At 44.7% G+C, this 13408-nt stretch overlaps 1 protein-coding gene across 1 annotated transcript in view; it reads right to left on the bottom strand.

The window, feature by feature from the left end:
• The window catches only part of tube1 (tubulin, epsilon 1), a 42716-nt gene extending 31591 nt beyond the window's left edge, over nt 1–11125 (bottom strand). The window contains exons 1-4 of the mRNA XM_030110626.1: nt 10981–11125; nt 8171–8244; nt 6990–7042; nt 6841–6889 (exon numbers count right to left, since the gene is read on the bottom strand). Coding sequence (XP_029966486.1) covers nt 6841–6889; nt 6990–7042; nt 8171–8244; nt 10981–11005 — 201 coding nt within the window. The 5' untranslated portion in view covers nt 11006–11125. The remainder of the gene's footprint in view (nt 1–6840; nt 6890–6989; nt 7043–8170; nt 8245–10980) is intronic.
• Between the last annotated feature and the right edge of the window lie 2283 nt (nt 11126–13408).

Here is a 13408-nt window from a genome sequence, read left to right as displayed (position 1 = left end):
GGGTGAGGGGGTGGGGGGTGGGGCTCACCCCGGGCCCGCAACCGCGGGTCCGGGAGGCCTTCTACCTGGGGGTCGCGGGGGTTCCTCCGCGGCGCGGTGTCCGACACCGCCGCGGAAGGCGGGTCGGTTTCGGAGGGGGTCGGGTTGGCGGCGACTCTGGACGCGCGCCGGGCCCTTCCCGCGGATCTCCCAGCTGCGGACCCGCGGCTCCCGGGTCGACTCGGCTGGCGCCTAGCAGCTGGCTTAGAACTGGTGCAGACCGGGGGAATCCCACTGTTTAATTAAAACACATAAATGAGCATTGTGATGGAGACTGTGAGGAACGAGGCTGAGCTCCTCAGCATCTGACTCAGAGTCAGTTTCTGGCTCTGATGGCTCACATTGGTAGGGCTGGGTCCGTCTCATGAGGCTGTTAGCGCTAGCTTGTTAGCGTTAGCTTCCATGGAAGCTAGCGCTAACAGCCTCATGAGACGGACCCAGCTGGAGGCGGCCCCCCTCCCGCTGTGGGCGTGGCTCCAACGCTGCCAGCTGACACGCCCCCAGCGTTTCACAGCAGAAAGAAGAGCTTGTTTTTCCATGACGTTGAGACCTTATTTAATATACTTAGCAACTTTTTTAATCATTCAAATTTGGCTCAGTGGTTAATGACAAATGTTTATGCAGTGTGACAAACTCAGAACACAAATTTATTTCTGCTTTACTCGGACTTTAAAGATGCCTATTTTTTGGTTTAGAGTGCAGCTTCTGCTCTTTGGATTTTTATTTTTTGAATGTGACTTCATAGATTGGTTTTGGACAATAACATTTAAGAAAGTAATCTTTTAAGTTGGTGTTGAACTATTTTTTTTACTGCTCTATTTAAATGCCCTGTTCATTTTACTGTTATGTTTGCACCGTAATAAAAAAAAAACCAACCCAGATTTGTTTATTAAGTTACTGTTGCACTGCTGTTATTTATACTGTTTTATCTAAATGACTTCATTTTACAATATTGTGTCTGCACTTTAATTTAAAAATGTAACAACATAAATTCCTAGATTTAAAGGGACTTAAGGCAACTTTTCAAAATTTACCTCAGTGCTGCCGCGATAGGCGCTGCAGCCACCAGCCGAGGCGGCACGGGAGCGCCACAAACATTTTACAGAAAGTCCGTCTTCACAGCGCTGCACCAGGGATGCTCCTGCTGTTTACTACGTTGCGGATTACTGCAGGACCACAGCGCAGATTATGTGATTTTTGTAAGCATCCATTTTCACTCCCAAATGCAGCTGAAGTTCCTCCATGAATCAAACGCAGATCCAATATTTATTCGGGTGCTGCTTCGTTCAAATTTTTATTTTTTTTATTTATTTTTTTGACTCACGAGATAACGCTGATAATAGGGCTGCGTTAAACGATTACTTTTGTAATCCATTAATCTAGGAAATAGTTCTTCTATGCATTGATTAATCTAACGATTCATTTTTAAATCCGTGGCGGAGCTCCTCTCCGCCTCCGTGGTTATGCGGCGGGTCCCTGCGTCTCCGCCCGGGAGCAGAGATCCGGAGCTCTCCCGTCAGCCTCCGTGGGGCAGCTCCACTCGGCCCGTGGAAGCCGCCGCCTGCTTCACGCGCCTCCGTGGAGCAAGCCGCGGCGCGGCAGCTCCGGATCTCCGCTCCCGGGCGGAGACGCGCTCCGTGCCGGCCGCGGAGCGGCGGGGACCCGCCGCATAACCACGGAGGCGCGTGAAGCAGGCCGCGGCTGCTGGAGCTCTCCCGTCGCCGCCGTGGAGCAGCTCCGGGCCGTTTACCCAATCGGCCCCGACTCAGCAGGGGGCGCTGCTGAGACTGGCCGCCTGTGAGAGCTTTGGGACGGGGGAGGGGCTCACGCAGCACCGCTGCTTGCTGAGGACAGCGGAGACGTCCTGTCACGTCTCCAGAGCACCAGGAAAAGCCGCTAAATTTGTCGCTACTTTTGACAAAAAAAAAAAGTCGCCAAGAGGCTTTGGAAAGTCGCCAGATTTAGCGAGAAAGTCACCAAGTCGGCAACACTGCCCGCCCCTGATCCCAGCAGTGTTTAAGTCCGTGTCCACGGCGGCCATGTTCTTCCTGTTCGGCAGCGCGCATACAGCGTCAATTTACGTCACATCCCCACGACTGCGCGGGAAATTCGGACCCCGAACAGCAACAAATTATTTGGCACACAGCCTGTATAAGGCAGCAGACAGATACGCGGATTGGCCTGTTATTTTAGGTTTTTAATGCTTCACGACCCGTTAGCACTGAATAAAGTGGAAATGCATGTGTAGTTTTTCACAAATCTTGCCTTAAGTCCCTTTAAGTTGTCATTGTAACACTGTTTCATATTGTTCTATTTAAATTCCCTTTGAGTATAAAAATATTGGGGCTGCACTTTAGAGTTGCCAACCGTTCCTTGAAAAATGGAATCGTTCCGTATTTGGACATAAAAGTGTGCGTTCCGTATTGAGCTGAAAAGGAACACACTTTGTTCCGTATTTTTGTGAGAGTCAAAACGTGAGCAGTGGAACATGCGCTTTTTTATGAAAAGGATTTGGGTACGTGAATGGCTGAGGAGACGTGGTCGTTATGGGATGTCCATCCTTCATCAGGAGCTTGAGGTAACATTCATGTAAACTATATATTGTTTTACTGTAGCTATGATAGTTTCACGTTAGCATTAGCAATTAGCATTAGCATGGAGCCGCACTGAGTCAGCCAATGTTGCTTTAAACACTATACTGCCCCGGCGAATTCCTCATCTGTAGCCGATAACGTTATGATGAATACAGTTAGCTCCGCCGGCGTCTTCTGCGCAGGTGTGAACGTAGAATCGTGACGTAACGCCACTCACACTGTACGAGCTACGGCGAGAATTTCTGACATGCCAGAAGTTTGATCGGGAGGTCGCAGCATTAGCGTTAGAACGTAGCAGCAATGAATCCTTCCTCGTGTTCTCACACTGTACGGCTCACGACCTCCCGACCGGACGTCCTGGCGCTACGATGTTTCCACGATGACGCAGCGTGGTCTGCGACAGCAAAATCGTCGTGAAATCCCCTCGAAATCGCACAGCGTCCGCCCGGCATTAGACTCACGTCTTCAGCCCCCCATATTGTGACGTGTAGGTCGGATAAATGCAACCTGGCCGTACAGACTGAAGTCGCATGGCAAACATCAGATACGTATCGGAGTTAGGACCACATATCCAAGTGGCCTGGGTCGTATTTGAAAAAAACCGGATCTGTGTCGTTCGGACTGTCGTAAAAAGATCAAAGACAGGTCGCATAGGGACAAAAAAATCAGATTTGGGTCACTTGAGCCTGCAGTGTGAACGGAGCCTAAAAGTATCGGATTCGGTATCGAGAGGCAAAAAATGGTATCAGAACATCTCTGACAGGATCCATTTCCAGCTCCAAGAAGTTTCTTTTTTTGCCAAAATCGCTCTTTTTCCGTGTTTGACCTCAGTGGGCGGGGATTCAGAACCACAAATATTTCAGGGCGAAAAGTGTTAATGGCCATCAAATTCAGCCGCCGCATTTATCAACACCCGATCAGTCAAACGCTGAGATCAGTGAGGTACGGAAGTTTCGGTAATGCCACGCGAGCCCCGTCGTACGATGAGCTCACCGCTCAGATATAGACCCGTCTAAAAATGGACTGATAAACAAGGGCCAATGTGTTTTTTATTTTTCTTTATTCACTCGGACAGTTTGGTCCTTGATTGATGGAGTTATCTGGGTTTCATAACTTGCAGGATTATTGTGGGAGAAATGAGTGCCCATTTAAAGTATTTGATGTGTGACGGGAGAGTCAGCAGAGAGCATAGTACAGTGGTATGAAAAAGTATCTGAACCTTTTGGACTTTCTCACATTTCTGCATAAAATCACATCAAATGTGATCTGATCTTTGTCAAAATCACACATGAAAAAACAATGTCTGCTTTAACTAAAACCACCCAAACATTTATAGGTTTTCATATCTTAAAGCTATAGTGCGTAACTTTTAAATGTCTATGAATGTCTGTTTTAGCCAGGCCACTGCTAGTGGAGATGACAAAATGCAGATTAAGCCCATCGGCTCCTCTAACACGTCGCGGGATTTTTCAATATATAGAATTCTTGCTTTGCGTGTCGACCTGCGACATTCCCGCGCTGGCGTGCAGGAAATTACGCATTTTACGTCATAACAAGAAGGGAGGGGGAGGACGCGCAGAGGGTCTCATAGCAACAGGCAGAGCTCAGGCAGAATGAGGAAGCGGCATGGCGGATAATCCGAAAAAACGGCCGAGAAAGAGTCCTGAAGTGGATCCTACCATCAAAAAAAAAAAAAAGCCTGGACGGTTGGGAGAAGGAAAGTGACCGACGGAGAAGGCAAACCTGCCAGGTACAAATTAGCAGGCACCTTGTCTCCCGTTTGTAATAAGCTATTTGCGTTTCTGTGGCAAAAAAAAAAAAACAAAAACAAGAAAACAATAATTACCTCTTCGGAAGAGTCCATCTTTTTTTTTCCACCAGCTGTCCTTATTCACACAGAATAAAAACCGTTTATTCCAACCGATGATTCGCGCTGTGGAAACGCGAATCACCGTGGCAGTGGTTGGGGGGGGGGGGGGGGGGGGGGGGTGGAAGCGCCGGCTTTATTGTTGTAAGAACGCAGAATTCCGCTAGAGGGCGCCCAAAGTTATGCACTATAGCTTTAATGAGGATAGCATGCAAACAATGACAGAAGAGGGAGGAATAAGTAACTGGACCATCACATTTAATATTTTGTGCCCCCCCCCCCCCCCCCGGCAGCAATAACTTCAACACTGCAAAAAATCCAAATCTGAGCAAGTTTTTTCAACTTGTTTTGAGTGAAAATGTCTCATTTTACTTGATTTAAGATAAATTTACTTAAATATTATATTTGATCAAGAAAAAAAGGTTTGATTTAAGAAAAAAATTCTCTGAAATCAATAAAATTTTTGCTTGTTCTATTGGCAGATTTCTTTTCTTAAATTAAGAAATTTTTACTTTACTTAGTGAGCAACAACTGAGCAGGATCTTCCAGAAAGTCAGAACAGACTGGCTTCTAGCACTGCAGCTCCACACAGACTCCACCAGGGAGAAGAAAAAAACCCGTAAATTTTACTTGAGCGCTACAAAAAGAGCGAGGAAGGAGTCCCCCTCCTCCGTGCACGTGAGCCACAGGCACGAGTTTTTCACTAAGCTGCATTACGCCCAAGGCCTGCAGGGGGCGCTGCTTCGCATAAAACGTGCAAACTCCTTAAGGCACCTTTAAGTAAATTTATCTTTAATCAAGTAAAATGAGACATTTTCACTCAAAACAAGTTGAAAAACTTGCTCAGATTTGGATTTTTTGCAGTGAACCAGACGCTTCCTGTCGCTGCAGATCACATCCATCAGGACTAATCTTGGTCCATTCTTCTTTACAAAACTGCTGCAGTTCAGTCAGATTCCTGGATGTCTGGCATGAATGGCTGTCTTGAGGTCATGCCACAGCATCTCAATAGGGTTCAGGTCTGGACTTTGACTTGGCCACTCCAGAAGGTGGACTTTGTTCTTCTGAAACCGTTCTGAAGTGGATTTACTTCTGCGTTTTGGATCATTGTCTTGTTGCAGCAAGCATCCTCTTTTTAGCTTCAGCTGTCTGACAGACGGCCTCAGGGTTTCCTGCAAAACATCCTGATAAACTTTTGAATTAATTTTTCCATGAATGATTGCAGGCTGTCCAGGCCCTGAGGCAGCCATGATGCTGCCTCCACCATGCTTCTCGGTGGGAGGAGGTGTTGATGTTGGTGAGCTGTTCCATTTCCCCTCCACACATGACGTTGTGTGTTCCTCCCAAACAATTCAACTTCGGTTTCATCAGTCCACAAAATATTTTGCCAAAACTTCTGTGGAGTGTCCCAGCGCCTTTCTGCGAACATTAAACAAGCGTCAATGTTTTTTGAGACAGCAGTGGCTTCCTCCGTGGAGTCCTCCCATCAGCACCATTCTTGGCCATTCTTTTACATAGAGCTGATGTGTGCAGAGACATTGGACTGTGCCAGTGATTTCTGTAAGTCTTTAGCAGACACTCCAGGGTTCTTCTTTACCTCTCCGAGTATTCTGCGCTGAACTCTTGGCATCATCTTTAGTGGACGGCCACTCCTTGGGAGAGAAGCAGCAGTGCCAAACTGTCTCCGTTTGTAGACGACTTCTCTGTCGATTGATGAACATCCAGTTGTGTATCCTTTCCCAGCTTTATACAAATCAACAATTCTTGATCGCAGGGCTTCAGACAGCTCTTTTGAGCGAGCCATGGTGCTCATCAGACAATGCTTCTCATCAAGACAACTCTTACCAGGTGTGTGTTTTATAGTGGACAGGGCAGTGATTGGGCACACACCTGACTTAAATTGTTTGGTAAAAATTGGTCTGCTCTTTAAGTCTCCTTCGGCAGAGTAAAGTTGGTTATTCCTCCCCCTTCTGTCTTTGTTTGCATGCTATTCTCATTAAAATATGAAAACCTATAAATGTTTGGGTGGTTTTAGTCAAAGCAGACACTGGTTTTTCATCTGTGTGATTTTGACAAAGACCAGGTCACATTTGATGGTGATTTTATGCAGAAATGTCAGAAATTCCAAAAGGTTCAGATACTTTTTCATGTCATGTATGTCAAACATGGACCTGACATCTAAAAGTCTGCATCAAGGATTTAGGACCCACACTCACATAGGATTTTAGAGAGAAACTGCATCCCATCACTGTGAGGGGAGAGTCGAGGGCTTCATTTGATAAGCACTTTGTGGCCTCCTTTGCGGTCAGTGATCTTCTTTAGGATCCCTGAAGAACTTACCCTGGCCTTCAGATGTTGGATTATCCCACCAGCTCCCCTGTCGCCTCCCCTATAAAAACAAAAAAAATAACTAACTAAAAGACGGACACCAATTGGACTGCTGGGACTCAACCTCATGTGAGCTGCAGGATGAAGACAGGTACAATTACCTGGAGTCCACATTCCTGAAGAAGCTGCTCAGAGCCTCATCATACAGTCCTTTCTGAAAGGAGACGAGAGACATGGTGAGTGATGGACTTCTCTGTATCGACAGGATCAAACAGGATCTGACTCCACTGAACAGGGGTTACTCCTACTACACTCATTAAACTGTTTCTTGTCCCATTTTTCATGAACAGAACCCAAAGATACATGTTCAACGTTTATAACTGTGGTTAACACCATGTGGCTGTAATGGATGGGACTAAAGGCTGACGCAGATCAAACACGGACTGTGCTGTCTTTCCAGCAGTGCCGTCAGAGGCAGACCCCAACTGGTTCATCAAGTCCACAAGTCAGAGCAGAGAGGGAGAGACTCTCACAGCTTGCAGCAGGATGACACATAAATCTGTCACACAGCTATTTCCTCTGGAACACGTGCACATCCTCAACGACCCGGACCACATGTTCCCACATGCCGTCACGTGCTGACGGCACGCTGAGAGAGCTCCAGGCCACACAGCATAGCTACAGCATGGCTCCAGGATGAGGGCAAGAGTTCTGCTGACCACAGCAAGCCATGTTCACAAACCAAGCCACAGGCAAATGTCCAGTTTAAGGCCAGCAAGACTTCAAACTCAGACTAAAGCGTCACTTTCAGGTTGTTAGTTCAGCTGAAACACAGCTTGAGTAATGAGAAACAAAAGTGGAAATTTGACAGACAAGTGGTGAGTGAGAGGCGATTATATGACTGAGAAAGGGCTACATACAGAGGTGAGAGGGGCAGCTGTGGGGTGAAATAAGCATAGTTAAAGAGTGAGAGGGGGTTATTAAGAGAGGGCACTGTAGGGTGAGAAAGGGATCAACTCAGAGGTGAGAGGGGGATGATTGTGTGGGTGGTGATCATGGGGTGTGAAAGGCATAACCATCCCTATGGAGTACGATTGTTATTGTGCGTTTTGTTAGTACATCACATTTATTGAAGCATTTAAAACAGAAAAAGCAGAACATTTCCATTATATCACCAAGCAACAACTTACAAAACCTGAGACTACATAACGACTCAACACTACATTATTATACGGACTAACCCCAGTTGAACCTTGGTAATGGATTTGGTCCCATGGGTGTTTGTCCTGTTCAGGCTTGTCAAATTGCACCCCTAGAACAAGGCGTTGCTGTTGGCGCTCACCTTATTAACATGGGCGTGTTCTCGCAGAGCCAGATCCCAGAACCTGCAGCCGACCTGGTTTCCACACTGTCCCACTGTAAAACACAAGGGCCAAACTGAATACTGCAGGACAGCTTTATCAATAAAGAACACCGTTAATAATAATTAAAAAAAAAAAAACTATTTCAATAACCAAGAACAGCTTTAATACTGAAGATTAGCATTAATATTAAAGAACAACTTTAATAATAAAGAACAGCTTGACATTGACAAAGATATAATACATATTTCATACTGCAGAAGACGTTTAATTTAGAAGAATCGATTTAATAATATGGAGCAGTAGGGGTGGGCGATATGGCAAAAATGTCATATCACGATTTTTCAAAATTAATATCACAATTACGATTTTATCTCGATTCTTTTTTATATTGATTTTTCTAGACTAATTTGCAAGTTTGACCATTTTTCCCCTAATGTTAAACATACAAAATGTATAAAATGTATTTAAACAGGTAAAACCCTAAAAGAAAAAAAGACAATTTAAGCTAAAGAAACTGGCTTTAATTTAAATAGTACAGGTTTTTTTCTAATCAAAATGTTCAGTGAACACAAACATAAAAAGTAATGAACAGCAACAGAGTGCACTTTTGTAACACAAAAACTAAACACACCAAACAGATTATTAAAAAGGGTCAATAAAAATGCAAACTTAGCTGGTTACCACTTAAAGGACAACAATTTAGAACAAAAACAATTTAACTTGAATATCTATAACCTGAGATACAGCTGCTTGAGAACTATTTTTTGTTCAGAGATCTAAGCTTTTATCTCCTTTTAAAAATGAGGTAAAAGATAATGAACAATAAAGTACACTTTTGTAACACAAAAAACTAAACATCAAATAGCTTTATAGCAGTTTTAATGGGATCTAGTTTTAATAGTTGCGCTATATGACCACTAGAGGGCTCTGTCTCCATTGAAATGCAGCCCCTCATCATCCATTAAATCAAAGACGTTCCACTAGTGATCAGACTAAAGGTTCGTTTCAGCTGTTAGCTTGATGGTTTGTTCACTAAGTGTCTTTTCACATTTCTGAGATTTGTTGTATATAAAATCCCTCATGCTAGCTTGTGAACTGCTAGCGGTAGCTCGCTAGCTAGCGTTAGCCTCGGTGCTAGCTTCAGCGTCTCTCCCTCCAGCTTGTTGGGGTGTTTCTATGGCGGCTGATCTCTTGTAGATCCTGTACTGCTGCTGTAAACCAGCTCTGCCTGACCCAGCCTCCACCCTGCCTCCACCCAGCCTCCACCCAGCCTCCACCCAGCAGCAGCTCCAGGTAGAGAAGCTCCACAACGCTCCGCCCGTTGTTAGCTGCCTTTGCGTCCCCGAACGCAGCGCTGGCTGTGGCTGCGTTTTTGTTCTTTTTGTTTTTTAATTCATCGTTAATGTTGCTCCACATGTATCCATTATGTATGTGGAGAACTGCACGAGAGGGAATATTTAGTTGATATTATCTGAAGCTTTCAGGTAACATCATCACTCCAAAAAATTATAGGTGAAAAAACAACGAGGAGAACGTGCCCTATGGACGGTTTAACGATCTTTCTGATTTATGAGATCCTCCCGACTTTATAATCCTTAACGATCTTATATCGTCATATCGCACACCCCTATGGAGCAGCTTATTTTATGACAACAAAGTTGCTGTTACAAGAGATGTTGCGAAGCAGAATTTTATCGCACCCCCTGCAATGGCAATATACCTTCTTTAAGGCCGAAAAGTATCTTTAAAACCGAGGAATATCTTCAATACTGAAGAATACCTTTAACACTGAATGACATGTTTAGTTTTTACAGAAACGCAGAACTGCTACAGGGAGGAGATATGTTTATAAGCAGTATCTGTGTATGACGACGTAGTTTCTCACCATTACGATCAAGTTTCTCGTTTAAACGAGAAAACTACGTGATAGTTTTCTCGTTTAATTGAGATAAATGATCACTTCCAATGCAAAGGTGGCGAAAAAGTAACGGAGCAACACAAAAACAGAATCCACAGATCAGAGGCCTGTTCTACTGTGTCCAACAACATATGATCATTAATCACACTGCTAAAAAGCACAAATAGTAATAAAACAAATGATAAAATAACCAGCTGTCACCTTTAGTAGAGCTGGAGTCTCCACTTTTTTTGAATAGCACAACACTTCATATTGACTTGACCAAGCCAGTGGAGTTTGCTGTTGTTTTTTTAAGCATATAATAGACTGAAAACTTTATTTATTAATTTTTTGGACTGAGGGGGCGAGGCAGTCTGGTCCGCAGCAGGCACGCTTCACATGACAGAAGCCAAAACGTAACTTTAAATTGTTTTGTTTTTTTACATTTTATTTATTTCAGTTAACTGAATATGAATTAACACAATGTGACACACAAAAGAAATTATGAATTCTTTTGTTTTTAATAAGGAAAACAAAATTACCCCTCTGACAGCCAGGGGGGGCAAGGAGGCACAGGCGGGGGGCATTGCCACCCCGGACGCCGGGCCTGTAAACACCCCCCACGGTGGAGTCATGAGAAACACCAACATGGAGAACATAGGGCTGTCCGAGTTGGAGGCAGACTGATAACTCCGCCCCACGGCTGAGCCGTCTGCTTCGTCTGGCTCCGTCTACCTCTGGCTTTGCCATCGTGAACGCACCTAATAAATCCGAAACACCGGAGCTACATTCATTCACAACACGCCGCTATCTTAGCTTAGCTTAGCTCGGCTTAGCTCGGCTTAGCTTAGCCAGCTAACCTGAGCTGGCCAAAGTTCCAATTTCACTCACCTTGGACGACAACAGACTGCGTCATGACAGCGGGACGGTTATAGAAAGCACCCTGTTCCTCAGAAAAACGCCATATTTAATGACTGCATCGTTCCAAACTCCGTGAAAGAGCGGACTTTAAATCCACAGATTTAACTGTCCTGGGCTCCCGCCTCGGCTGTTTGGTTGAGTCACGTGTTAATCACGTGATTACCATGGAAACGCACAGACCTATAAAACTAGTTCTAACGACGTATTTCAGTAGATGTAAGCGTACTGTGACAGTGGTGTTCAACCTGCGGGTCTGGAGCCACACGTGGCTCTTGGACTCCTCTGTTGTGGCTCCCTGAAGCTTTCACTAACTTGATTAAATATGAAATATGAAATACAGTTTTAATTTAATGTACACACCAGAGTCATTTTAAAACTGACTTATTTCTTTGATTTAAAAAACTAAAATGACCGGAATTTCTAAAATTGAAAAAAAGATGACAAATGTTTCAAAAAACAAGCAAAACTGATGAGAATAAAATGCATAAATGTCCTTCCTTACTGTAGCCATAAGACTCTGTTAATTGTGCTTGCCATGTCATTATTAATTTCATCATTTCTGTGCTTTTATTAGTCACACAGCCTTGTGTTGATTTTAATTTATATTTTGTCCTGTCTTATTCAAGATTGAAGAGTTTTATTGTCACATTCACAATAAAAAAATAAAATAAATAAATAAATAAACAGTCAGGTTTAATGCCAAGCAGCAAAATTCTTAGTTTGCAAGCTTCCTGGGAGCTTAAAAAGAGAAGTAACAATAACTTAAAGGAAGCGCAAAAAGAAAGAAATAGTGCAGGAATCTTAAAAAAATACAATCTGCATACAATCTAAATAAAACGTTGTATGCAGTTGTATACAAAGAACAAAGCAATACAATCTATGCACAACACAATATGCAAAAAAAGAAATAAAAAACTTTCAGGTTTAGCAGCATAATATATAATGAATTATAAGGCGCACAGTGCTTGCCTAACAGTCATGTATGACATTTATTTAACACTATCTAACATGTACTCTTTATATTATAAGTTCTTATGGACTGTGAATCATTTTTTGTGATTTTTACTCTGTGAAGCACTTTGTGACCGACGTCTGTGAAAAGCGCTTCATAACTAAATTTTACTTACTTACTTACTCACTTTTTTGGAAGACGAATGGCTTGAGGAAGGAAACTGTGTGCAAGTCGGGTGGTTCGTGGTCTCACGCTCCCAAAGCGCCTCCCTGAGGGAAGGAGCTCTAACAGTGAGTGCCGTGGGTGTGTGTTGTGGGCCCTCCTGATGACCCTACTATCCTGACAGACATGTCCTCCCCCTCCAGGTGCATGAGAACCGTGTGGAGCGCAGCATCAGTGGATCTGTTCGGTTGGTATGCAAACTGGGATGGATGGAGGGTCGGTGGAGCTGCTGTTTCGATGTGCTCCATGAATATCCTGTCAAAGCACTTCATCACCATGGGGGTGAGAGCTAAGGGGCGATAGTCACTGAGACACCCCACCGGTAATGTTTTAGGAAGTGGCACTATGGTGGATGTAAAGCAGGCAGCTACAGTTGCATGTAACAGAGACAGATCAAGCACATCAGTCGGTTCTGCTGAGCAGGCTCTCAGCGTGCGGCCCGGGACGGAGTCCGGACCAGCTGCCTTCCAAAGGGTTGGTTCTGCTCAGGACCACACTCTGCTGATGTCCCTGAGAGCGGTATCGCCTCTGTTCTCTCGCTGCCTGGCTCCACAGCACGGCGGTCAGTGTTTGGGACCTCAAAGCCGACGTAGAACTTGTTAAGTTGGTCTGGAAGTCCCGCCTGGCTGGATGTGTGCCACGCAGACCTCTGCCTGTAGTCCGTTATCTGCTGCCGTCGCTGCCACATGCGAGAGTCAGAGGTGGTGTAACGATCCTGAAGCTTTTGTCTGTATTGGTCCTTGGCTCGACCAATGGAATGGCACAGGCCATATCTGGCCTTTTTGTATTTCACCGGACACAAATGCAGCAAGAGGTAGCATGGACCGCACCTCCCCGTGAATTCACGGCTCGTTGTCGGGGAAGATTCTGCATTGTTTGGAGGGGATGATGAGATCGGTGCATGTGCTGATGGAGCCAGTCACACCAGCAGGCGACTCCTCCAGGTCCACAGAACCGTCGTTCCTCAGAGCAGCAGATCTAAACACCCCCCCAGTCAGGGCGCCTGAAGCACTCCTGGAGAACCAGCTCGGACTCCTCAGTGAACATCATATTTGATATTCAACTTTCTGTTTATTTGGTGTGGATCATTGCTTAAAGGAATTTTCTTTCAGGAATAATAAAGTATTTCTATTCTAGATAACAAAATAAGGTATCTGAAATGTCTTTTACACGGTCTGTTGTTTATGAGGATCTATGTTTTAGTGTGGAGGTTAAAAACAGGCA

This window comes from Salarias fasciatus, chromosome 15 (genome assembly GCF_902148845.1).
Source record: "Salarias fasciatus chromosome 15, fSalaFa1.1, whole genome shotgun sequence".
Lineage (NCBI taxonomy): Eukaryota > Metazoa > Chordata > Actinopteri > Blenniiformes > Blenniidae > Salarias > Salarias fasciatus.
Note: the sequence above shows the minus strand (reverse complement) of the source record. Positions and strands in the feature narration are given on the sequence as shown.